The sequence below is a fragment of the Hemiscyllium ocellatum genome, chromosome 7, assembly GCF_020745735.1.
Source record: "Hemiscyllium ocellatum isolate sHemOce1 chromosome 7, sHemOce1.pat.X.cur, whole genome shotgun sequence".
Classification (NCBI taxonomy): Eukaryota; Metazoa; Chordata; class Chondrichthyes; order Orectolobiformes; family Hemiscylliidae; genus Hemiscyllium; species Hemiscyllium ocellatum.
In genome coordinates, this window is record NC_083407.1 from 23,639,693 (window position 1) to 23,667,338 (window position 27,646).

At 40.3% G+C, this 27,646-nt stretch overlaps 1 protein-coding gene across 1 annotated transcript in view; it reads right to left on the reverse strand.

The window, feature by feature from the left end:
- Positions 1 to 10,271: 10,271 nt before the first annotated feature.
- nifk (nucleolar protein interacting with the FHA domain of MKI67) overlaps positions 10,272 to 27,646 on the reverse strand; it is a 17,955-nt gene continuing 580 nt past the window's right edge. Inside the window, exons 2-6 of the mRNA XM_060827814.1 lie at positions 21,646 to 21,774; positions 16,943 to 17,051; positions 15,298 to 15,509; positions 14,530 to 14,595; positions 10,272 to 11,266 (exon numbers count right to left, since the gene is read on the reverse strand). Of these exons, the coding sequence (XP_060683797.1) occupies positions 11,132 to 11,266; positions 14,530 to 14,595; positions 15,298 to 15,509; positions 16,943 to 17,051; positions 21,646 to 21,774 (651 nt within the window). The 3' untranslated portion in view covers positions 10,272 to 11,131. The remainder of the gene's footprint in view (positions 11,267 to 14,529; positions 14,596 to 15,297; positions 15,510 to 16,942; positions 17,052 to 21,645; positions 21,775 to 27,646) is intronic.

The window sequence follows — 27,646 nt, forward strand, 5'->3', positions numbered from 1 at the left end:
AGACTAATTAGCAATGTTAGATCTCATGGAATAAAGGGAGAAATAGCCATTTGGATATAGAACTGACTGAAAGGTAGAAGACAGGGCGGTGGTGGAGGGTTGTCTTTCAGACTGGAAGCCTGTGACCAGTGGAGTGCCACAAGGATCGGTGCTGGGTCCTTGACTTTTTGTCATTTACCTAAATGATTTGGATGCGAGCATAAGAGGTACAGTTAGTAAGTTTGCAGATAACACCAAAATTGGAAGTGTAGTGAACAGCGAAGAAGGTTGCCTCAGATTACAACAGGATCTGGACCAGATGGGCCAATGGGCTGAGAAGTGGCAGATGGAGTTTAATTCAGATAAATGCAAGGTGCTGCATTTTGGGAAAGCAAATCTTAGCAGGACTTATACACTTAATGGTAAGGTCCTAGAGAGTGTTGCTGGACAAAGAGATCTTAAGAGTGCAGGTTCATAGCTCCTTGAAAGTGGAGTCGCAGGTAGATAGGGTAGTGAAGAAGGCGTTTGGTATGCTTTCCTTTATTGGTCAAAATATTGAGTACAGGTGTTAGGAGGTCATGTTGTGACTGAACGGGACATTGGTTAGGCCATTGTTGGAATATTGCGTGCAATTCTGGTCTCCTTACTATCGGAAAGATGTTGTGAAACTTGAAAAGGTTCAGAAAAGATTTACAAGGATGTTGCCAGGGTTGGAGGAATTGAGCTATGGGAGAGGCTGAACAGGCTGGGGCTGTTTTCCCTGGAGCGTAGGAGGCAGAGGGGTGACCTTATAGAGGTTTACAAAATTATGAGGAGCATGGATAGGATAAATAGACAAAGTTTTTTCCCTGGGGTGGGGGAGTCCAGAACCAGAGAGCATAGGTTTAGGGTGAGAGGGGAAAGACATAAAAAAGACCTAAGGGGCAACTGTTTCATGCAGAGGGTAGTACATGTATGGAATGAGCTGCCAGAGAAAGTGGTGGAGGCTGGTACAATTGCAACATTTAAAAGGCATCTGGATGGGTACGTGAATAGAAAGGGTTTGGAGGAATATGGGCCGAGTGCTGGCAGGTGGGACTAGAATGGGTTGAGATATCTGGTTGGCATGGACAGGTTGGACCGAAGGGTCTGTTTCCGTCCTGTTCATTTCTATGACTCTTTGACTCTAAGTGTTAAGTACTTTCCCAACACTGAAGCAGTCTCTCTGTTTTCTGCAGTCAAAACTCACTGTAAACCTGAACAAAACCAGTTTACATTTCTTGCAAAAGTTATTGTAAACTGTTGTTTTGGACTGATAAGTCAGACTTTTTACATGTACTAGCCACCTTGTGTCTCTCACCAATCACTGGAAGAAATCAAAGAAAGATGATTGAAGAATTTGGCCAGTGAAAAGTCATATGGATCAATTCAACAATAGTATCTGGGAACAAAAATGAACTGTCTTTCCAGTTTCTGCTCTCTGTCTATAACCTATTTTACCCTGTCTATATATACGTGTGTGTGTATGAAGAGGAGTTTATAGAGGATTCGGATTTTAATTAGTGCTGACTGTTTATAACTAGATCTTAAACTTTTGTGATGATTCTCGGAATAGTGGGACTTGAGTTCCAAAGCACTACTCCAGAGAATCATAACAAAGTTTTGAGGTTTGTAGTCCAGGATTCAATTGAAAATAGAGGTAACAAGGATTTTTATGTGAAATTGTAGAATATACATGTATTGTAAAGTGTGTTTTGTGCAAGTCTAATCTATTCTTGATTTGTAGAATGCTTGGTTAAAACAAATTGCAAGTATAACAGTCAAAAGTAATTTGAAGGTAAATAACAATGCTACACCTATATTTGTGTTTTATTAGGAATTTGTTTGCTCAGAAAGCTGTGTGATTAAACATACACTGCTGAAGATCCCATGAGAAAGATACGCTCAGTAGCTAAAAACAAAGTGAACCAATCTGCCTCTTAGAAAATGCTGACATCACATTTCTAAGCTGGCAGTGGAAATCTTAAAATAGGCCCTTTCCATGTCTAACATTTGTGGTTTAACACTGACTGTAATAATAGATTCCATATAAACTCATTGGTGACATTTTAAAACCGTGTATGTAATTGCCTTAAGGCTTCGGTAAAAGAATTATAATCCTGAGTAATGGTTTATTGCTTAAAGGTTTTTTTCCTATACTCATCAGTTCAGATGCAAGAATGCCAAATTTCAAAGGCAGCAACAATTTATACTGCATAAGAAAAGGGTGGTGATTGGTTGGCAAAGTGGCACTCTGATACCCGACATACTTTAAATTTAGTCATTTCATAACTGTTTTCAGTTTTATTTCAGTGGGATAAACTGTACAAATTAAAATGGAAACCTTGTGAATTCTTATATTTTACATGGACATGATTAAAAGTATGTTAAACAGCAACACCCCAGTATCCTGTGCTATCCTGTTCTGAAGGTGTTACAGCACTACTGAGTAAAGTTAGAACATAGACTAGTATAGCACAATACAGGCCCTCCAGCCCTCAATGTTGTACCAACCTTTAATCCTACTCTAAGATCAAACGAACCTACATACCCCTCATTCTTCTTTGATCCAATGAGAAAAGCCCTAGCTCTCTCAATCTTTCTAAGTCATGCCCTCCAGTCCAGGCAGCATCCCAGTAAATCTCTGCATCCTCTCTAAGACTTCCACATCCTTTCTATAATGAGGCGACCAGAACTGCACACAATGTTCCACAGTGGTCCAACCAGGACTTTGTAGAACTGCAGCTGAAAATGTGTTGCTGGTTAAAGCACAGCAGGTTAGGCAGCATCCAAGGAATAGGAAATTCGACGTTTCAGGCATAAGCCCTTCATCAGGAATATTTGTAGAACTGCAGCATAACTTCACAGTTCTCTCAGTCAATCCCCCTACTAATGAAAGCCAGCACACAATACACCTTCTTAACAACCCTATCAACTTGGTTGGCAACTTTGAGGGATCTATGGACATGGACCCCAAGATCCCTCTGTTCCTCCATGCTGCCAAGAATCCTGTCTTTAACCCTGTAATCTACATTCAAAGTTGACCTCCCAAAATGAATTGCTTCATACTTTTCCAGGTTGAACTCCATTTACCGCTTCTCAGCCCAGCTCTGCATCTTGTCAATGTCCCGTTGCAACCTACAACAGCCCTCCACACTATCCACAACTTCACCAACCATTGTGTCATTGGCGAACTTACTAACCCACCCTTCCATTTCTTCATCCAATTCATTCATAAAAATCACAAAGAGCAGAAGTCCCACAACAGATCCCTGCAGAGTACCACTGGTCACCAAATGCCAGGCTGAATACTTTCCATCTACTACCACCTGCTGTCTTCTTCAGGCCAGCCAATTCTGTACCTAAACAGCCAAATATCCCTCGAGCTCATGCATCCTTACTTTCTGAATGAGCCTACCATGGGGAATCTTATCAAATGTCTTGCTCAAATCCATATACACTTCATCCACTACTCTACCTTCATCAATGTGTTTTGTCACATCCTCAATGAATTCAATAAGGTTTGTGAAGCATGACCTTCCCCTCACAAAGCCATGCTGACTATCTCTAATCAAACAATGCTTTTCCAAATAATCAAAAATCCTGTCTCTCAGAATCCTCCTCAATAATTTGCTCACCACTGATGTCAGACTGACTGGTCTGTAAATCACAGGGTTATTCCTGTACCCTTTCTTGAATAAGAAAGTAACATCTTCCACCTTCCAATCATTTGGTGGACAGTGAGGATGCAAAGATCATTGTCAAAGCTGCAGCAATCTCTTCCGTTGCTTCCCTCACTCCCCTGGAGGTATCCCGTCTGGCCCAGGGGACTTACCTATCCTCAGGTGCTTCAAAATTTCCAGCAGATCCACCTTCCTAACATCAATGTGTTTGAGTATATTAGCTTGTTTCACACTGTCCTCACAAATGGCAAGGTCCTTCTCAGTAGTGAATACTGAAGCAAGGTATTCATTAAGGACACCCCACCTCCTCCGACACAAGTTCCCTCCATTATCCCTGATCAACCTTACCCTCACTCTGGCCATCCTCTTGTTCCTCACTGAAATGTAGATCACCTTTAGGCTTTTCTTAATCCTAGCCATCAAGGGATTTTCATGCCCCCTTCTAGCTTTTTAAGTCCATTTTTCAGTTCCTTCCTGGATACCTTGTTACCCTTTAGAGCCCAGTCTGATTCTTGCTTTCTCAACCTTAAAAAAGTTTCCTTCTTCCTTTGACTAGATGTTCCACATCTCTTGTCCCCCAAGGTTCCTTCAACCTACCATCCCTTCCTTGCCTCAGTGGGAGAAACCTATCCAGCAGTCACAGCAAGTGCTCCCTAAACAATCTCCTGCATTTCCCTGAGAATATCTATTCCCAATTTATGCTCCACAGTTCCTGCCTAATAGCATTGTAATTCCCCCCCCCACCCAATTAAATACTTCTCCATACCGTCTGCTCCTATCCCTCTCCATGAGTATAGTAAAGGTCAGGGAGTTGTGATCACTATCAACAAAATGTTCTCCCACTGAGAGATCTGACACCTGACCTGGTTTGCTGCCAAGCACCAAATCCAAAATGGCCTCCCCTGTATCTACATATTGAGTCAGGAATCCTTTCTGGATATACCTGACAAAATCTCTCCATCCAAACTATTTGCACTAATGAGTTTCCAATCAATTTAGGAAAGTTTAAGTCAGCCATGACAACAACCTTGTTACTTCTGCAACTTTCCAAACTCTGCCTCCCAATTGGGGTTGGGGGGGGGGAGGTTTGTAGAAAACTCCTAATAAAGTGACTGCTCCTTTACTGTTTCTGACTTACACCCATACTGACTCAGTAGACAATCCTCCTCAACAACCTCCCTTTCTGCAGCTATACTATCCCTGATTAGGGCTATACTAGGATTATACTATCCCCCACCTCTTCTATCTCCCTCCCTACTCCTTTTTAAACAACTAAACCCCAGAAAATCCAACAACCATTCCTGCCCCTGTGATATCCAAGTCACCGTAATGGCTACTAACATAGTTTCAAGTACTGATTCATGCTCTAAGTTCATCACCCTGATCCTGATACTTCTTAAAATAGACATACTTCAACACAACACATTGACTGCAACTTTGCCTGAACAATTGTCTATCCTTCCTCACAAACGCTCTGCATGCTGTGTTTACCTGTTCATTAGCTACATCATCCCCTGATCTGAGTTCTGGTTTCCATCCCCCTGCTACACTAATTTAAACCCTCATGAAGAGCTCTAGCAAACCCTCCACCCAGGATATTGGTGTCCTTCCAGTTCAGAATTACAGTTAGAATCCCTACAGTGTGGAAACAGGCCCTTCAGCCCAAGTCCATACCGACCCTCCGAAGACTATCCCACCCATTACCCTACATTTTCCCCTAATGCACCTAACCTACACATCCCTGAACAGTATGGGCATTTAGCTTGGCCAATTCACCTAACCTGCACATCTTTGGATTGTGGGAGGAAACCCATGCCGACACAGGGAGAAGTCGCTCGAGGTTGGAATCGTACCCAAGACCCTGGCACTGTGAGGCAGCAGCGCTAACCACTGAGCCATCATGCCATCCACAGGTGCAATTCGTCCTCCTGTATAGGTCCCACATTCCCCAGAAGGTATCCCAATATTCCACGTATCTGAAGCCCTCCCTTCTACACCAGCTCTGCAGCCACGTGTTTATATGCACTCACTCTCTGTTCCTAGCCTCTCTAGCGTATGGCACTGGTAGCAATCCTTAGCTTATTACTCTGCTCATCCTGCCTTTTAGCTTCCAACCTTACTCCTGAGATTCACCTTTCAGGTCCTCATCCCTTTTCCTACCAATGTCATTGTTACCAACGTGTACCATAATTTCTGGCTGCTCACTCTCCCCTTAAAAATCCTGCAAACCTGATCCAAGACATCCACCAAGCAGGCATCAAACTATCCAAGAATCTCGCTTGCGACCACAGAATCTCCCGTCTGTTCCTCTAACCATTTAATCCCCTATTACTGTCGCTCTCCCAATCCGCGCTTCCCCCCCTCCCTCACCTTACCTCTGAGCAACAGAGACCTGGCCGCTGTGGCTGGTTGGTCCCTACCCCAGCAATACCCAAAACGGTGTACTTATTATTGAGGGGAATGGCCACATTGGGTCCCTACCTCTTCCCTTTCCCTTGCCTGACAATAACTCAGCTACCTTTATCCCGTAACTTAGGTGTAACTACCTCCCTATAACTCCTCTCTATCACTCTGTTAGCCTCCTGAATGATCCGAAGTTCATCCAGCTCCAACTCTCTAACTCAGTCTTTGAGGAGCTGGAATTGGGTGCTTTCTTGCAGGCAAAGTCAACAGGGACACCAGTGGTGACCCTTACCTCCCATATCCTGCAAGAGGAGCATGCAACTGCCTTGGCCTCCATCCCCTCTGCTCTTAATTGGCAAAAGAGGTTAAAAATAAACCATAAGTTATCAATCCTCCACACAAACATTTTTTTGGTTGGAGGACGACGACAGGTAGGAGACAGTACACATGTATTGTTTTGGGTTTAGCCACTGCCCAAATATATTAGTTCATTTACCCAGCAGTCCCCATGTCTGCTTCTACTCCTGCTTAACCTTCGCCCTGCTGATTCATGAGATAAGTATTTTATATCCGAGTCTACCTTCCCAGTTGACCTCCGGCTCATACTCTCAAGACTCCCACAGCTGATTCACAAGGTAAGTATTCTATACTCTATGGGGATAGTACCTCATCTAAGAAGCTATTTTTCATGAAGAAACCCAGATAGTAATATTTAGGTATTTTTCATCATATTGGCTTTACAATCAATCCAACTCCACCCTCAATTAATAAGCACACAAACATTCTCCAGCACAGGTCATGAATAACGACTATGAGAGTGAACCAGTCAATTCGAGCATGGGCATGCACATTATCTGACTTAGGTTTAACCGTGATTGTTTTGTTCCATTTACCAGGTAACAATCAGAACTCCCTGTGATCTTGAAGTTGCCAAACCAGGGCTGGGCTTTCTTCAATCTGTGCATCTCCTTCGCTGGAATTTTAATTAGTTTCAGAAAGCCTAAGGTAACACTTCTGTTCAGTGTCATGTTGATCTACGTAACCACTGTAAAATGAAATCTTGCAACTTGTGTGGTTTGCTTTCACAATGACAACTACAATTGACCTCAACTACTTCATCTTTTTGTGGTAGCACAAGATCTAGCAGTTTGCTCTAACAAGGGTAGCGATTGATTCAGTGCCAGTTTATGCATTAAACAAAGAACACCAGTGAGCCTTTTCATAACAGGAGCTGCCAAATGTGTAAAGCACCATGGGTAATTGCTTTATTCATTGCACTAAAGCACCAAACTGCTGCCACCTAGTGTAAATATTTGCATTCCTTGTATTTTCCATTGCTGGTTTGGTTCCATTTAGCATTGATGTAGTTTTCAGGGATATCCTCTGTGAAGCAAGGGGAGATTAAATTGTAAAGCATGTGAAATTTTACAAAAATATTCTTATTAGACAGTAAATGAAAGCTAAATAGAGAAAGAGGTGAAAAAAGGAACTTGAACTTGACTATTTCTGCCTTGCATATTCAATAGACCTACAACCAAAATCTAGCTGTGTGTATCCCAATGTACTAGGAACCAATTTTAATTTGATGTTTGCTCCTGTGAAATCTTGGAATGTGTTATAAATAGGTCACACAAACTTAATTGGTATTTATGTCATGCTTTATAGCAATATTTGTTGTATAAATTTGCTGAAACATACCAATTAAACAAGACTAGGCAAAATGTTCCCTCACTACTATATTGTTTGTTTTTTGCTCTCTGTTCTCTAACTTGTTACATTAGCATAAACTGGAGCATGAACATCTTCCATTCTTCATATTTTTGGTACTGCACCCAAGACATTTCTAAAATCAGACATGATCCAAACCATTGCTTTTTGAATGTCGGTAAAGCACAATTATAACTTGTTCCAACAGAGGCACAGAATAAGCTAACTGGAACAACCAGTTGGAATGTCTGACCTCATGTCTGCCCAGAATCAGGAATTTCTGGGCAATCTCACAGCATTAAGTCAGAACCATTATGAAAGCCCCAAATTAAGACAAGGTTGTCAGATAAATTAAATGTGATCACTCCAAGCTAAAAGGCTTAAAACATCAGTTGCATATTCTGATTTGTTTGAAAAATGCAGTGAAGTTGAAGCCAGCTGGCAGACAACAGTGTGTGAACCAAAACGAAATCAATCTGAATATCAGGATCACCTCATTAAATAATAATTGGTGCTTTCACAGCCTTTCTAATCTTTTCTCTTCCCTAAGTAGGCAATGCATTGTCTCCAGAAAAATACAAGGAAATCTGTCAAGATATACACAACTAAAACGACACATAAACCTATTTTTATAATATCTAAACATCAGAAAGATCTTTTGCTTTCAGCACACATTCTTCGTGTTGTTTAGTTTCTACTACCCTATTGGTGGCTGCAAAGTAGAAATGCAGCAAATCAAACTTAAAAGACTTCGAAATATATAGCAAAGTATCATAAAAACTGAGAGGCTCCATAAAAGACTTACAACAAAGTCTCTCTTGTTCAGTCAGAAAATATTACTAAAAAATGGATGTGAACCATCTAATCGATCAATAAGCTTATTAATACTAAGAACTAGAAAAATGAGAAACTCAGCATTCTGAAAAGGGAGAAACAGTTAGCTAAGTTTGTGTGTCTCACACTATTTTGCACACTTGCTGCATGGGATACTCCACACGGATATGGGTCAATTCTTCCCCTAGATCTATGCTGCTGTTTGTGTTCCACATGATTCTCCTCCCACCCACTTTATTTAAAACTATCATTATTTCCTATCCTTTCCTCCTTCCTTATTTGTAGAGCTTACTTGTCAAACATATAGTCATTACAGTACAGAAGGAGGCCATTTATCCTGTTGTGTTCAAACTGCCTCCTCTGCTCCACACGCTAGCAAGTGCCACTTTCTGACCAGTGTGTCTGTAAAGGTCTTTCTTATAATTCATTGCCATTCATTGGGACCCCTACTCTCCCACAAGTGGACAACACCTTCCCTACAGCTGACCAATTCTCTGAACTTTTATAGTTCAATGTTCATTCACTTCCTGTTTTCCAGAAAAATAAGCTTCAAGTTGTTCAGACTTCAATGAAAAGTTACAATCTCTCCTTTTCTTATATCATTCTTTGCAATTCTTATAATATCTTTATTTGCTATCCACAGACCAGACCATTGCAGTGGCCTTTAAGTGCACTCTAATTTTATATGCAGGAAATTTGTGTCAGAAAATAAGACAACATGAGAGACAATTCTCAGCAGTGAAAAACTCATTAGTATTGAAACACAATCAGTAGCCCTCACAACATATTGTAGCTTAAGATTTTTTTGATATACTGAAAGCTACATGAAATTGATTTATAAACATTTTTATAGACATACTTAAAATAACAAAACTAGACAAAACTTGAAGTACATTTATGTTGCATGAATCACAGGAAAACTCAGTTTGTAGTACTATTTTCTTCATTTTACAAACACCTAACAAATGAGAGACCAGATTTTGATTCAAAATAAGAGAGAGCTAGGCACCAACGCTCCTGTATGTAATGAACTCTGCATGTATATAAATTTAATTCAGTAGTTAAATATCAACTGTTTATTGTTATACTGTACAAATTTTTTGTCCATTTCACAAATACAGAAAACACGAAGAAAGAAACAACCTTAATAGCTGACCGACATGATTTATTCTGTCCAACTGCAACCTGTTTGTATAGTATGTAATGACTGAATGAAGCTCAGCTAGAAAACAATTTACTTCAGGCCAGTTAAATTTTCTTCCTTCAATTCTAGTCTAGAATTCATTTTTGAAAAATATTAAACCTTAAAAGTAATAAGGCTATTTCCATGTCAAGGTATGATGAATGAAACTGCTAAATATGGACAATTACAAAATGTGATAAAGTATACATGGCAGATTCAGAATGCTGCAAAGTCTAACTACTGCATTAATCATCGGGGTGTAACCGGAATGCTGATTTCAAGCAGGTAGTCTGAATTTCATAAGAGCTGAAAATGTGTTGCTGGAAAAGCGCAGCAGGTCAGGCAGCATCCAAGGAACAGGAGATTCGACGTTTCGTGCATAAGCCCTTCTTCAGGAATAAGCCTGAAGAAGGGCTTATGCCCGAAATGTCGAATCTCCTGTTCCTTGGATGCTGCCTGACCTGCTGCGCTTTTCCAGCAACACATTTTCAGCTCTGATCTCCAGCATCTGCAGTTCTCACTTTCTCCTTGAATTTCATAAGATACAAAGATGGTGTCCAATAACCAAATCTGCTGTTCATGACAATGATATTATGTAATCTTAGCAATACCAAAATGTCAGTAGATACCAATTTTTCTTTAGATATTCAGGCTGAAGAAACAAAGCAGATAAATCTGGTTTCTTTTAAGCACAGCATTTACTTGTTGCCTCTTCTTGTATGTCGATAAGGGCATTGTGCGATATTTTTCTTTCCATCTGCTAATTGATTTAATACATACTGCAACCTCTCTGTATTTCATGCCTTTTTATTGATTTCTAACTTAGCTTTCAATATTTATCACACAAGTCTTAATTTAAAATAAAACAACTTAACTTTCAAACACCTATTTTGAGCAAAGATGTTTATTCAAAACTGGAAATTAAATTAATTAAAATAAATTTTTGGCTAGAATGCCACATTCTAAACTGACATTTTAAAAAAAATTATTACTGCACAAAAGTATTTAAGCTTTGTGAATATTTTTGGGGAAATAAGAATGACTTGTTGAATTGCAGAACTTTCCAGCTTTAATACAAGCAGTTATCAGGGCATCCTAAATATATTTGTTCATACTCCATGTAAAACTTGCACCAAACAATTAATTAAAACATCACTTCGGTAGCACTCTTCACAACAATACATAGCAATGAGCGGTAGATCCTAACTTCCTGCAAAGGTAACCAATGTGTCTTTTCCGATTCCTCATTTTAAAATTGTTCAAACTTCACTTGGCACGAGTTTTTCTTTTTGTTTTCTTTAACTTGTTCGTTTTATGCACTTTTTCAGTCGATTTGCTCTTTTTTGGCAGTCCTTTCAGCAGGCTGTATCTTGAATGTGATTTCATCATCTGTATCATCAAGTGTCTTTAAAGATTGCCGTTGTTTTAGAGTAGTTGGTGTGCAGACAGGAGTCACATCCTAAGAAAATGGTTAAGATTAACAAATGAAATATAGAATTTAGTATCAGGTTCAAAAATATACCCTGCGTCAAGAGACTAAGGTGAGACATTCAAAGACTATGACAATTCTGCTATAAAATTAGCAGGATAGTACTTGAACAGACTGGAGAATTGTACTCCTTATGGGTAAGTAAGTTTAGGGGAAGATTTAGGAGCATTTTTCAAATTTATGAAAAGTTTGATACAGCAAATCAGAACATGTTTCTAGTGGGGAGATAGGTTAATAGTTGGTGAACACTGATCAAGGATAATTGCCAAAAAATTCAGATGGGAGACAAGGAGAACCTCCCTTTCCTGCCCATAGTCAGTCATGATCTGTAATCCATTGAAGAAAAGTTGGTAAAGAGTTTTCAACAGTTACTTTCAAAGGGAATACCTGATAAAGAAAAATAACAGTGCTGTGGGTCACATGCAGGAAACAATTAACTGGATAAGTTGTTTTCTGAAAAACTTGACCAGGTACATTATGCAGACAGAATTTATACTTTCTTCTCCTGATAGCAAATATCTGAGAACACAGGCCAGAAGCAACGTGATGCCCAACAGGATGGCAGAACTGTTACAATTAATCTCAATCTTGAACTAAGAATGGACACATTTAACATATGTGCTTATTTTGTGGTTGGGCATGTTCATGATCAGACCTGGCTTGAGCTGAGAGTTGTTCCCAACTGTTACTGTCAAGACACATGTGAATAATAGACATGGACAAGACACTATAGCGCAATGGTCACGATTGAAAATAAAAGTCAGATTCTGAACACAAAAAACATTTTGGCAAATTATGAATCTATGCACTGATTATACTTAGCAGCAGTGAATGTCATAGTTCAAAATGTAAGTATTAGAAACCAACCAATCAACTTCTTAACTGGACGATAGGGGAAAATAACAAATCTAAGATACTCATTATTGGATCCTCTTCCACTGAAGACTTGAGGACCAGCACAGAATTTACATTCTTAATTCTAACCAAAACATTTACAAATCTAATTAGTGGAAAAATATCAACATACAATTAATATTGGTGTTTCAACTTAGAATGCTAGGTTTAAAACCATTAGGGTATAACTTATGTAATTTTTAGATTAACAATTAGCAGAGTTTTTTCAGTGTGAGTTGGATAAGTTGAGTGAGTAGGCAAATGCAAGACAAAGTATAATGTAGATAAATATGAGGTTATCCACTTTGGTAGTAAAAATTGGACAACAGATTATCTGAATGGTGATTGTTTGTGAAAGGGGAAGGTGCAACAAAACTTGCATCTTTGTACTGCAGTTGCTGAACATAAGCAGTTAGGTGCAGCAGACAGAGAAGGCAGAAAATGGTATGTTTGACTTCATAGTGATAGAGTTGGAGTGCAGGAGCAGGGATGTTTTGCTGCAATTGCATGGGGCTTTGATGAGATCACTCTGGAAAACCATGTATATGTTTGGTCTCCTTATTTGAGGATGGACATCCTGGCTGTGGAGAGAATGCAATAAAAGTTTCCTGGGATACAGGACTGAAGTATAACTGGATTGGTTTAGAGTGAATGAGAGGAGATTCAGAAACCCATAAAATTCTAACAGCATTAAAACTTTAGATTGGATAAAACAACAGGGCAGGAAGAATGTTCCCGATGACCAGGAAGCTCATAGCCAGAGGTCACAGTCGAAAAATAAAGGCTAGGTCACTTTGGACTGAGATGAGGAGAAATTTCTGGACCCAGACAGTAATGAGCCTAAGGCATTTTCTGCCACAGAAAGCAGCTGAGGTCAAAACATGGAATAATTTTAAGAAGGGGTTAAATATAGCTCTTAGGCAAAAGAGGTCAAAGGGTATGGGAGAGAAAGCAGGAACAAGGTACTGAGTTGTATGTTCAGCCATAATCATATTAAACAGCAGAGTTGGCTCAAAGGAATAAATGGCCTATCCCGCTCCTTTTTTCTATCTTTTTATGAGGCAATGAATCCCATCTCCTTCTGAGGTTTTGCCAGGTAAATGCTGTTGCATGTGAAATTTGGCACATAGGATTGTTGAGATAGTCTATTTAGTTCATGAGGACAGGACAAAGCTAGTAGTTTACAAGACCAATGGGAGGTGCAGAGAAGGGAAACTTAAAAAGGATGTACAGGATATTGATCTCAGCAATTTTACTGGAGATCTAGTTAAGGAGCCGGAAGTCAGCAACTGCATTTCCATTTTTTTTTGCTGGCTTCTGTTACTGTCTTTTTATCACTGTCTTTTGTAGTGACACATGAACATTAATGTTCCAATTTGATTTGGAGATCTCTGCATTTCTTGTCAGAAATGATCAGCTACTATTCTGTGTTAAAAGTGGTGAACTAAAGGCATAGACCATAGATTTGCGAGCTGGGTAGACCTGAAAGGTATCACTGGAGTTTACTGATACACCACGTTGAATTAAAGGACTTAATGGGAAACTGAGAAGAAGAATCCATGCCACTTAAAGTGATAGAGACACACATCATGGAAACAGACCCTTTGGTCCAACTCATCCATGCTGACCAGATATTCTAAATTAATCTAGTCCTGTTTGCCAGAATTTGGCCCATATCCCTCTAAACTCTTCCTCTTTGTTTAACCATCCAGATGCCTTTTAAATGTTGTAATTATACCAGCATCCATTATTTCCTCTGGCAGCTCAATCCATACATGCACCATCATCTGGGCATGGTCCCTTTTAAATCTTTCCGTTCAGGTCCCTTTTAAATCTTTCCCCTCTCAGCTTAAACCCTAACCCTTTCATTTTGGACTTCTCTACACTGGGGGAAAATACCCTATTACTCGAACCATGCCCCTCATGATTTTATAAACTTCGAGAAGATCAACCCTCAGCTTCTGATACTCCAGGTAAAGTAGCACCCACCCCCCATAGGTCAAACCCTCCAACCCCACCAACATTCTTGTAAATATTTTCTGAATCTTTTCAAGTTTCACAACATCTTTCCGATAGCAGGGAGACCAGAATTGAACACAGTATTCCAAAAGTGGCCTAATCAATATCCTGTACAACTGCAAAATGACTTAAAGGACAGTGGGATCCTTCTATGATTTTGGTCTAACAGATTTGATAATTGATCCTGGCAGGCTTTAATGAGCCATACACTGTAAAGCAATAACCTCTAAATTGAAAGTTACATACGGACATTGCAGAACAACATAGGCATCAAATAATTACTGTAATCAGTCAGTTCCTGGATAAGGTTTTCAGCTTACCTGGCTATTTACTGTGTCATTCATTTCTGTGCACACTTGCTTTTTCATTTGAGGCAACACTGCAGCCTAAAGAGTAAGAAATAATAATTCCTTGCATGATAAATAAAACACTTTTTCAAAAACAAAAGTTTTGCCAACAATACAAGATTTTGGAAATGGGGAGAATCTCAATAATTTATGCAAGATCACAGATGAAGACATTTTAAGCTCAGATTGATACATTCAAAGCTTCAGAGGCTCTTAGGGTGAACTAATCCATTTGTAGGCCAGAAGGCCTGGGTTCAAATCCTTCCTGATCTACATGTGCCAGAACATATCTGAACAGGCTGATTAAAAGATATTTACATTCAAACCTTGTACAGAAACATTCTTTTGAATGTCATGCACTAATCTTCATGGTTTTAATCAAGAAATGTACCCACCCCAAATTAGATATGCTCACAGCCACACCTTTATATCCATATTGGTAAGTGTAAAGGAATCATTTAAAGCTATTCTGTTTCAAAAATAGATTTAAAATAGGGTAAGGAAAAGTTGCGGCACAAAGAAATTATCTCCCCACAAAACCAAAGTTTATTGTATAAGTAAATAGCAAATAAAAAAAAGGCAGAAATGTTTTACAATGAAAGGAATTTCCAGTTACACTTACCAAAGTTAAAGGAATTTAAACACAATCAGAGAATCTTGCAACCAATCTGCTATTGTAATGATATAAAAATTAAAAGAATGATAATCATAATGAGGACTCAATACTTGAAGAAAACTTACAAAACCAGGAAAGTCATAGTCAATTCCTTTCTCAGCAAGCCTTTTCCGTAACTGCCTTTCTTTTGCAAGGAGTCTCTTGGACATCACACTTTCTTGCTCTGGTGTTCTTTTCTTGTTGTAGCGAGCAACAGCCGGGAACCTCGGCTTATTAAAAGATGTATGGCTACCTTCAAAAAGTTGTGCATGTACTTTTTCTGGTGGAAGAACCTGACCTGAAAAATATGACAATTAAACATATTTACTACATGAGGGATGACCAAACTTTCCAGTATCAAGATACACTTTAATGAGACAAACAATTCCATAGCACTTTATTCAACCAACCTGATGCCAACGTCCATGCAAGCATGATATCAGATGTCTATACTTGCATGGAGGCGTGCGCATGTACAGACGATAGAGGTACCTGGTGTCACCAGAAACTGCCTTCAACAATAAACGCAGAGGCTTTAGAGGAGATCAGAAGTGTGGCTATAGCCTCGAGACTTGGGTGAAGTGGCGATTTTCTTACCTTGTGTGCCATGGCACATTGGGTGAAAACTGCTGCACTCTATCTTTGGATGTGAAAATATTGACAATGTGTATTTCTGATGCATTTTAATGTACAAAAATGCACCAAAGCAAATCAGAAATTATGTAATTTAATCAGCTTTCTTTATGTTTCCATACACTACTGATCAATTAAAAGGAAGCACACACGATCTGTTTCAGTGACTCTTGCTAATGTAAAATAAAGATACATGATGGAGCATGTTGGAGTTCACCACACCCCACCTATTCTCCCAAGTTTTGATTTCCCAGCCTGATGATGAAAGAACATTAAACAAATAATTTTCATCATCTGTCTGAAGGAGGCCATAATTCACCCTAAGTGAAAATGTAGATACAGACATGCATGTTTGCCTTCAAATACAAATACAGCAGGATCAAGGATGCATTTGTTTTTGAGGAGAGTCAGTGGTGGCAATGATGGCAGAATGGGAGGAGAAGGAACAGCTAACAATATCAATTTATACAGAGACAAAGGCGGCAATTTGGCTTTTGAATAATTTGATAGTAATTAGGCTCAGGGAGCAGCAAGCACGTGTCATGGGAGGTGAGGAATAGAGAGGGGATGAAAGGAGTTACAAGAATAAAGAATAAATATCCAAGTTCGGTTAGGGCAGGAATCCTAAGAGAAATTTGGCTTGGTGGGCGAGAGGAATGGTTCTGAGGCATTGGAATGGCCTAGCTAGATGTAGAAATGTGGAGATTGTGGAATCAGAGTTCTTGTTTTTGACTTAATGGCCCCATAGAAAGCATTTGTGTCAAATATGCTGCGTGTGTGTAAAGGGTGGAACAAATCCAACTTTTATTCTCACTCCAGTTGCACTCACTGTGGCTTGCACATAAAGAATGGTCATCTAGGAGTTACCGAAGACGACCTATCGCATTTAGGATTATCCCCAGGTATGAATCAATGCCAATAAGAAATGGAAAGGATAAAGTCAAAATTTCTCGAAGCACCATGTGTTGTTCATTAACCAGTCAAAGGGAATGATTTCAGACAGTGACGATAATCTCAGTAAGCCACGGGGCAGGGAGCCAGTTTGTAGAACATTAACATTAAACTCTAATTTTGAAATGTTTACTGTCAAATACTTACATTTTAAGAGCCTTTCATTAAATAAATAGTTGTTCATTGTTTCTGCAACGATTTTGGCAACTTCCTCACATGCAAACTCCACAAAAGCATATCCTTTGCTGTTTCCAGTCTATAGTTTAAAATAAAACATGTAATATTCAAATTGTACCTGAGCCACATGTATATCAGCTTTGGTAAGAATTAGAAACTGAATCAAATGTTTGTTGCTTAGCAACTGTAAACTGATCTGACAGCAGTTTAACAACAAGGTTGTAAATTAACAATTTTCCCCCCAAAGATTTCTCTTCACAATCAGCACATTTCTAATGAGAAAAAAAATCTTTCTTAAAAAAAGATAATCCTTTGTAAATCCTATCAACTTAACTGATAAATTATTTGTTCCAAGATTTCTTCCACTGTCATTCTACAAATGGAAGGTGCAGTTCAAGTAATTGTTTTCTGGGAGGTATAATTCTCAATAAGTGATCCAAACAAGACTAAGGAATAAACAAAACAGAAAACTTGATTCTAAAGCTTGGGAAGTTAGTTTAAAATTACAGCCTAGTGGTATTATCATTAGACTATTAATTCAGAACTCAGTTAACATTGTGGGGATCTGGGTTCAAATCTCACCATGGCAGATGATAGAATTTGAATTCAATAAAACAAATCTGGAATTAAGCATCTTAAGACAACTGTGAAACCGTTGCCGATTATCAGACAAACCCAGCTGGTTCACTAATGTCCTTTAGGCAAGGAAACTGCCATCCTTCCCTAGTCTGGCCTATGTGACTGCAGACCCACAGCAACACGGTTGACAATTAACTGCTCTCTGGGCAAACTCAATGGGCAATAAATGCTGGCTTAGCCAAAGATACCCATATCCCTTGAGTGAAGTAAAAAATGTTTAGTAAAAGAAAAGAATTGAGAAGATTTCTAAAAAATTAGTATACCTAAAACAAACCCTTGTTATCAATAATTGTAAAACATTTGGTTTCAGGCCTCCCAAACTGATCACAGTAATAGACACTACTCTAATTTTCACTGGCTTTCGAAAAGTCCTCCAAGATAAAAGTTTCAAGTATGTAAGATGGTGCAAATCCTATTGCCTGCTGTTTTATTCAAACAATGTAGACTGAAGCAATTTAAAGAAATAAAAGAAAAACTGAAATCCAACTTTCCAATGGAATCTCACATTTTGTGACATGATAAAAGAAATGGAACTGACAGGAATTCAGTTTGATCATATATTAATCTTCAAGAATGTATAACAGGCACAACATCAATATATTGTTTTAATACTTTCAAAATCTGGTGAGACTGAGGAAGTTTAAGTGGCAAAGAAACAAATATATACAACACAGACAAAATAAACAGAATAGTGGGATGGACTTAAACTATTATGGTGGGAATGAGGCAACAGGAGCCTATTACACAGTCAAAAGAGTACTTATTTGAATGAAACATTGAGGAGGACAGTCACAGCAAAGTGGAAGTCAGTGCAAAACAAGCAGATAAAGCAGGCCTACAATGCTGTTCGGGATGGAGTTTGAGGATTTTGACCTAACAATATTGAAAGAACAAGCCTGGATGGCGAGTGGTTTAGAAAGGTACTTGCAGATCCCAATGTTCACAAGGACCCACTGCACTTGTCCTGTAGGCAGGTGTAGACGTCATGGCTTTGAATGGCACCATCCCAGATACCTTGGTGAATTTCTGCAATGCATCTTGTAGATGGTACATACTGCTGCTAATGGGCAGTAATGGAGGAAGTGAATACTCCTAGATGCGATTCAATCAAATGGGCTATTTTGACCTGGATGATGTCAAGCTTAGAGTGCTGATGGAACTGATGGCCGGAGGTAAGAGTTCAGTTACTCACTACTTAATTCCGAGCCTCTGATCTGCTTTTGTAGCCATAGTATTTACATGGCTGGTCCACTTTACTTTCTGGTCAATGATCATCCCAAGGATGTTGATAGTGGGGGATTCAGTTCAATCACGTTAAGATTGGTCAAATTCTCTCTTATTGGAGATAAGCACTGCCTAGTATTTCTGTGGCATGAGTGTTACTTGCCACTTTTCATCCCAAACCTGGATGTAGTCCAGGTCTTGCTGCAGTCAGATAAGAGACTGCTTCAGTATCTGAGGAGTTGGGAACACTGAACACACTGCCATTATCAGTGAACATCCCTACTTCTGACCTTATGATGGAGGGAAGGTCATAGATGAAGGACCTGAAGATGGTTGGGCCTAGAACACTGAGGAACTGTGCCTACTGGCACAGTGGTGGCAGTCCTACCACTGGTCTAAATGCCTGATTCAAGTCCCATCTGCTACAAATGTGCTTAATAAAATATCTACACAGGCTGATTGAAAATACCTACACTGATGAACTCCTGCATGGGTGTCTTCGAGCTTAGCTGATTGACTTCCAAAAACCTCAACTATCTTCCTTTATGTTACATATGTCACTAATCTGTGGGCAGTTTCCTCTCTGATTCCCATTAATATGGAGCTCTTGATACAACACTTCGTCAAATGTGTCCTTGATTTCAAGGTTAATCACTTCCATCTCATGAATTCAGCTCTTTTCTCCATGTTTGAACCAAGATTGTAATGAAATTGAAAGCTGAGTGACCAAACTGAGTGTCAATGAGCAGGTTATTGCTAAGCAATTGCTGCTTGAGAGCACTGTTAATGACACCTTTCATCACTGATGATCATGAGTAGATAGATTAGGTTAGATGCTGGTGACTAGTTGGTTCAGTATTTATTGACACCCTTAGCTGTCCCTGAGAAGGTTGTGATGAGCTGCATCTAGAACTGCTGCATTCGACTGCAATAGGCAGACCCACAATGCCATTAAAGAGGGGGCTCCAAGAGTTCTACCCAATGATACTGAAAGAACGGCAATATATCTCCATGTCAGGATGGTGAATGCTTTGGAGGGGAATCCATAAGTGTTGGCATTCCCATGTATTTGCTGCCCTTGTCCTTCTGAATGAAAATGGTCTTGGGTTTTAAAGCTGCTGTCTAAGGAATCTTGGTGAATTCCTTCAGTGCATCTGTTAATGGTTAGCATTGATGCTGCTGAGCATCAGCGCTGGATGAAACAGATATTTGTGGATGCACGGTGGCACAGTGGTTAGCACTGCTGCCTCACAGCGCCTGTAGACCCGGGTTCAATTCCCGACTCAGGCGACTGACTGTGTGGAGTTTGCACGTTCTTCCCGTGTCTGCGTGGGTTTCCTCCGGGTGCTCCGGTTTCCTCCCAGTCACAAAGATGTGCGGGTCAGGTGAATTGGCCAAGCTAAATTGCCCGTAGTGTTAGGTAAGGGGTAAATGTAGGGGTATGGGTGGGTTGCGCTTCGACGGGTCGGTGTGGACTTGTTGGGCCGAAGGGCCTGTTTCCACACTGTAAGTCTAATCTAATCAAACGTGTGAATCAAACAGGCTGTTTTGTCTTGGATGGTGTTAAGCTTCTTGCATGTTGTTAGAACCACCCTCATCCAAACGAACGTGGAGTACTCCACCACATTCCCGACTTGAACCTTGTAGATGGTGGATTTCTGGACACAAATTACAACTTGCAATGTGGACAGTGCAGGAAGATGGCATTGTGGAAATGATCAACCATGACCTATTTTGAAAGACAGAGGGTTCAACTGGCTGAACAGTCTATTCCTGCTCCTATGAGTGCCTACTTTGTCCAATTTTTTCCAGAAATTGCTCTGTAAAATTTTGCATTCTGACATTTTACCCATATGAACACCATTCAATATGCAGTTTATCAAATCAATAATCTAATTTGTACAGTCATTTCACAAGCTGACTAGAGAGATAATTGCAATTACTTTCCAATTTTGCATTTGAACGTCTGCAAGTGATATTTACTCAAATGAATTCAGCAGCTTAAAGACATTTTAGATTTTGTCTGTTAATTCTGTAGTCTAGATGTTGAACAATACTGCCAAGAACTGAATTCATTAACTATATCTCCGCTCATGTAAACATTACTGAAGAGTTGGATATACTCACTGTAGTTCTGCTAACATTTAAACAGATTGAGTTAGCAACATTTAACCATTAGCATCTAAATTAAACTTTCATACATTAAGAATGGTCAAAGGACTCAAAACGTTAATTCTATTTTCTTTCCAGATGCTACCAGACTGGTTTAGTTTTTCCAGCAATTTTTGTTTTTGTTCGTAACTACACTTGTGCTGCACTAGCTCCACATGATGTAATTTTGCTCCCCAAAATATTAATTTTGGAGCATTCAAATCCTACCTCTCTTGATGTACAATCCCATGACAAAATTTCTGTTATATGTTTTACGTGAGCAGAGACACTGGCTGGCAATAACTCACCATGCTGTATATACACTGAGATTGGCTGTGTGTAAATGAATCCTGATAAATGAAAAGTCTGGGTTTCTACACCTTATTTTTGGATCAGAGTTTGTAGGTATTGCAGATAATACTAGTTTTAATAATGCCCATCCAAAAATTAATTCACACCAATGTAAACATAAATGACAATGTGATTGCATGAGCATTTTCTCTCTCAAGGTGAGAACTGCCACTAGATGGTTTGAGGACAATTATATTTAAAAAATGCTTCACTCGGAATCTTTCATAGATGATTAAATAAAATGCGACTCCAATTTTTAAAGAGCTTCATGCTTTAATATGGCATTTTCCACCATACACTTTCATTACCTTTTTGCTGCGTGAAAGTCGAACTCTTAAAACAGTTCCAAACTGGGAGAAGTATTTCTCGATTGCGGGTTCAAAGAATCCTTTGGGAATATGGCCCAAGTAAATTACACCTGGTGTCAGCTTTTCGACCTAAGAGATAAAGAGTTGATTAGGTCCACATGGCATTCACATTCATTTTCAGAGCATTGTGATACATTCCAAAGCACAGAATAATAATACATGGTATTATAAACAGCAAAATAATTTGTCATTGTCAACAACATTATAAAATTGCTCGCGACCACATATAAAATGCAAGGAACAACTATCAGGGAGTGAGACATTCTAGTCTGATGAACTAATAATCCTCCAAACAGAATGAAGGAAAATGTGTTGACATAAATCATATGAGCACTAACAGCATCTCCTTCCAGCAAGGAAATTTAAACTCTATGAAATAGTCAAATCAGTTTAAGATAACTTATTTTCCTCCATTAAAAGGAATAGGAAATGCTCCCTCAACACTTGTTATCCATTTTTTAAGCACTGTATTCATTAATCCTCATCACCAGGGATTGCAAATGTCAAAGAAAATCTAACTGAAAATTTGGTTCAAAAAACACATCTTTCAGATCTGACCAACCTCACTGAACTTCTGACACAACCCCTCATTGAACGTGATTACCTCTCGGCATGACATTGATTTTAGCAGTACCCAGCCTGCATCCAGTGTTAGCACAACACTTCAGACATGTTGATTACTTTATAATTCTAAAATGTTGACATATAAATGAAGGGGAGGAATGATGCAAGATTACCAACCCTGTACACTTTGTAGCATTCTGAGCTCTTAATTTGGAGGTTGTAAATTTCAGATCATCATCAATGTTGTCAATACAGCACAACTTTACAGAAAATTTGTAATATTTGTGTTTCTTGTCTCTCAGATGAGACGTCGCATGAAGTCCACACCCCATATATTCTAGTTGCTGCTAAAGGCTCTCTATATTATTACTTGGATCACGCATTTTGTTTTGTCCTGTGGTCAAAGTTCCTCCCTCAGTCAACACCAACAGAACTGTATGAACTTAACCATTACTTTATCATTATTTATGGGATCTCATTGAGTGCAAAATGATACTATATACGTATGGTAAGTCCTATCGAATATTTCACAGACATAAGATGATATTCAACTCCAAAGCTTTATCTGAAAATATCCTGTATTCTATACATCAAGACCACTTATTTCCAGCTTTGCAACATTGCTCACTTGCTTTCCTACATTAATCCTCCCGCTTTATCAGCAGATTACACCACCTTTATTAGCCTCTGACACATGCTCCCTTAGCTGAAATTTGTCCAAATCTCTATTGCAATTACCACATCCTTCAATAATTGCTGCTTACATATTAAGATCGATACTGAATTCCCATTATTCAGCATAAAGTTCATAATTCTTGTCCTGAAGAAGAGTCAAATCTTTCTCGAAACATAACTATTTCCCTCCAGACAGATACTGCCAGACATTTATAGAATATTACAGCACATTACAGGCCTTTTAGCCCTCGATGTTGCGCCAGCCTGTGCAATCTGCAGATCTGCTGAGTTTCTCTAGCATTTTTTAAAAAAGTTTGTTTAAAATCCTAGCACTTATCCACATATCCTTGTGTCCTTATCCTGCCATAAATCTCCAATCCTCCCAGCCCTTCAGAGTTTCCTTTTACTTTGGCCAACTTCACTCCTGCAGCTCAACACTGTGACAGCCTTCAGCTGTTGGGGCATCGTTTCCAGACATCCAAAGACCATAAGAAATAGGAAAAGTGTAGGCTGTTCACACATTTGAGTGGGCTCTGTCAATCAATAGGATCGTGACTGAATCAATATTCCCCACCTTAATTTTCTTGCCCTGTCCTTGTCCCTGCCCAAAACCACCTACCCTCAAAACCTTTCTCAGTGACCATTTTCCTCATCATTCCCTCATCCCAGGTGTACATTTCCCGCTTGTTTATTTTTGAAGGATTGTGGAATGTTTTTTCATCATAAAAGCAATCACTTAAAAGCAAGTTCTCATCTGTTTTAAATATAAAACCCCTCATTCTGAGATTATGCTCTCTGATCCTAGACTCGCTCCAAGGAGAAACAATCGTTCTGCATTTACCCTGGAGTTGGGAGGTCATTGTGCGGCTGTACAAGACATTGGTTAGGCCACTGTTGGAATACTGCGTACAATTCTGGTCTCCTTCCTATAGGAAAGATATTGTGAAACTTGAGAGTTTAAAAAGACTTACAGGGATGTTGCCAGGGTTGAAGGATTTGAGCTCTAGGGGGAGGCTGTACAGGCTGGGGCTGTGTTCCCTGGAGCATCAGAGGCTAAGGGGTGACCTTATAGAGGTTTACAAAATTATGAGGGGCATGGATAGGGTAAATAGACAGTCTTTTCCCTGGGGTGGAGGAGTCCAGAACTAGAGGGCATAGGTTTAGGGTGAAAGGGGAAAGATATAAAAGAGACCTAAGGGGCAACTTTTTCACACAGAGGTGGTACATGTATGGAATGAGCTGCCAGAGGAAGTGGTGGAGGCTAGTACAATTGCAACATTTAAAAGGCATTTGGATGGGTATATGAATAGGAAGTGATTGGAGGGATATGGGCCGGGTGCTGGCAGGTGGGACTAGATTGGGCTGGGATAGCTGGTCCGCATGGACGGATTGGAGCGAAGGGTCTGTTTCCGTGCTGTACATCTCTATCACTCTATGATTCTATCCTGTCAAGTCCTCCAAAAATGTTGTATGTTCCAATAAATTTATTCTCATGTTAAAATTCCAATGCACTCAACTTCTCACGACATAGTCCCTGCATACTTAGTAACTCCAAGTGAACTCTGGACTGCCTCCAATACCAGTATATCTTTCCTTACATAAAAGGCCTAAAACTGTTTATAATATTCCAGCTGTTGTCGGACTAGTGCCTCGTATAGGCAAAAGTCAGCACTACAGATGCTGGAGATTAGAGTCAAGATGTGGTGCTGGAGAAGCACAGCAGGTCAGGCAGCACCTGAGGAGCAGGACAATCTGTATTTCGGCCAAAAGCCCTTCATCAGGAATGTCCTGGTGAAAGGCTTTTGCCCGAAATGTCGATTCTCCTGCAGCTATCTTTCCAAACACAAATGGGGACTGCTATAGTCCCAAGGGTTTAGATTGAGAGCAATTTGTTAAGTGTGTACAAGAAAACTTTCGGATTCAGAATGTGAATGTACCTACTAGAGAAGGTGTAAATTCTGACCTACACTTGAGAAATAAGGCAGGACAGGTGACTGAGGTGTCAGTGGGGGAGCCCTTTTGGGGCCAGCGACCATAATTCTATTAGATTTAAAATAGTGATGGAAAAGGATGGTGCAGAACCAAACGCTGAAGTTCTAAATTGGAGAAAGGCCAATTTTGACAGTATCAGGCAAGAACTTTCAAAAGCTGTTTGGAGGCAGATGTTTGCAGGTAAAGGGACGGCTGGAAAATGGAAAGCCTTCAGAAATGAGATAACGAGAATCCAGAGAAAGTATATTCCTGTCAGGGTGAAAGGAAAGGCTGGTAGGTATAGGGAATGCTGGATGACTAAAGAAATTGAGGGCTTGGTTAAGAAAATGAAGGAAGCATATGTAAGGTATAGAAAGGATAGATCAAGTGAATCCTTAGAAGAGTATAAAGGAAGGAGGAGTATACTTAAGAGGGAAATCAGGAGGGCAAAAAGGGGATAGGAGATAGCTTTGGTAAATACAGTTAAGGAGAATCCAAACGGTTTTTACAAATACATTAAGGACAAAAGGGTAATTAGGCAGAGAATAGGGCCCCTCAAAGATCAGCAAGGTGGCTTTTGTGTGGAGCTGCAAGGGGGGGAAGGGGTGCAGGTACGAAACGAGTATTTTGCATCAGTATGTACTGTGGAAAATGACATGGAAGATACAAAATGTAGGGAAATAGATGGTGACATCTTGAAAAATGTCCATATGGTGTACCTTAGAACTCTTGTGGGAAGCTAGGATTGCTGGGCCTCTTACTGAGATATTTGTATCATCGATAGTCACAGGTGAGGAAGACTGGAGGTTGGATAACATGGTGCCATTGTTTAAGAAAGCTGGTAAGGACAAACTAGGGAACCATAGACCAGTGAGCTGATGTCGGTGGTGGGCAAGTTGTTGGAGGGAATCCTATGGGACAGGATGTACATGTATTTGGCAAGGCAAGGAAAGGACTGATTAGGAATAGTCAACATGGCTTTGTGCATGAGTTTTTTGAAGAAGTAACAAAAAGGACTGATGAGGGCAGAGCAGTAGATGTGATCTACATGGACTTCAGTAAGGCATTCGACAAGGGAGACCAGTGAGCAAGGTTAGATCTCATGGAATACAGGGAGAACTCGCCATTTGGATACAGAACTGGCTCAAAGGTAGAAGTCAGAGGGTGGTGGTGGAGGGTTGTTTTACAGACTGGAGGTCTGTGACCAGTGGAATGCCAGTGGTGTTGGGTCCACTATTTTTCATCATTTATAGAAATGCTTTGGATGTGAGCACAAGAGGTACAGTTAGTAAGTTTGCTGATGACACCAAAATTGGAGGTGTAGTGGACAGTGAAGGTGGTCACCTTAGAATACAACAGGATCTTGATCAGATGGGCAAATGGGCTGAGGAAGTAGGAGATGGAGTTTAATCTAGATAAATGTGAGATACTGCATTTTGGGAAAGCAAATATTAGCATGACTTATACACTTAATGGTAAGGTCCTCGGGAGTGTTACTGAACAAAGAGACCTTGGAGTGCAAGTTCAGAGCTCCTTGAAAGCGGAGTCACAGATAGATAAGATAGTGAAGACGACATTTGGTATGCTTTCCTTTCTTGGTCAGAGTATTGAGTACAGGAGTTGGGAGGTCATGTTGCAGCTGTACAGGACATTGGTTAGGCTACTGTTGGAACGCTGCATGCAATTCTGGTTTCCTTCCTATCGGAAAGATGTTGTGAAACTTGAAAGGGTTCAGAAAAGATTTACAAGATGTTGCCAGGTTTGGAGGATTTGAGCTATAGGGAGAGGCTGAACAGGCTGGGGCTGTTTACCCTGGAGCGTCGGAGGCTGAGGGGTGACCATATAGCAGGTTTACAAAATTATGAGGGGCATGGATAGGACAAATCGACAATGTCTCTTTCCTGGTTTGGGGCGTCCAGAACTAGAGGGCATAGGCTTAGGGTGAGAGGAGAAAGATATAAAAGAGACCTAAGGGGGAACTTGTTCACTCAGAGGATGGTATGTGTATGGCATGAGTTGCCAGACAAAGTGGTGGAGGCTGTTACAATTGCAATATTTAAAAGGCATTTGGATGGGTATATGAATAGGAAGGGTTTGAAGGGATATGGGCCAGGTGCTGGCAGGTGGGACTAGATTGGGTTGGGATATCTGGTCGGCATAGACAAGTTGGACTGAAGGGTCTGTTTCCATGTTGACCTTCGTGCCTTTCCAGCACCACACTCTCAACTTGAGTGCCTTGTATAGTTTTAGAAAAACCTCCCTACTTTTATACTCCATTCTCTCCCTCACAATCCCCCTCAGTCCCGCCAACTCAGTACCCTTCATTACCCATTCACTCCCCCACCTCATTTCCCCCGCCCCTCCACCTCACTCCCCTTCCTGAATTGCACTCCCACATTCCCCCTCCCCTTCCTGAATTGCACTCCCACATTCCCCCTCCCCTTCCCCCCACTCCTTACCTCACTTCCCCCTCCCCTTTCCCAACCTCACTCCCCCCACCCCATACCTCACTCCCCCTCCCCTTCCCCCCACCTCACTCCCCCATCCCATACCTCACTCCCCCCACCCCTCCTCCCACCTCACTTCCCCCATCCCATACCTCACTCCCCCCACCCCTCCTCCCACCTCACTTCCCCCATCCCATACCTCACTCCCCCCCCCCCTCCTCCCACCTCACTCCCCCCACCCCTCCTCCCACCTCACTTCCCCCATCCCATACCTCACTCCCCCC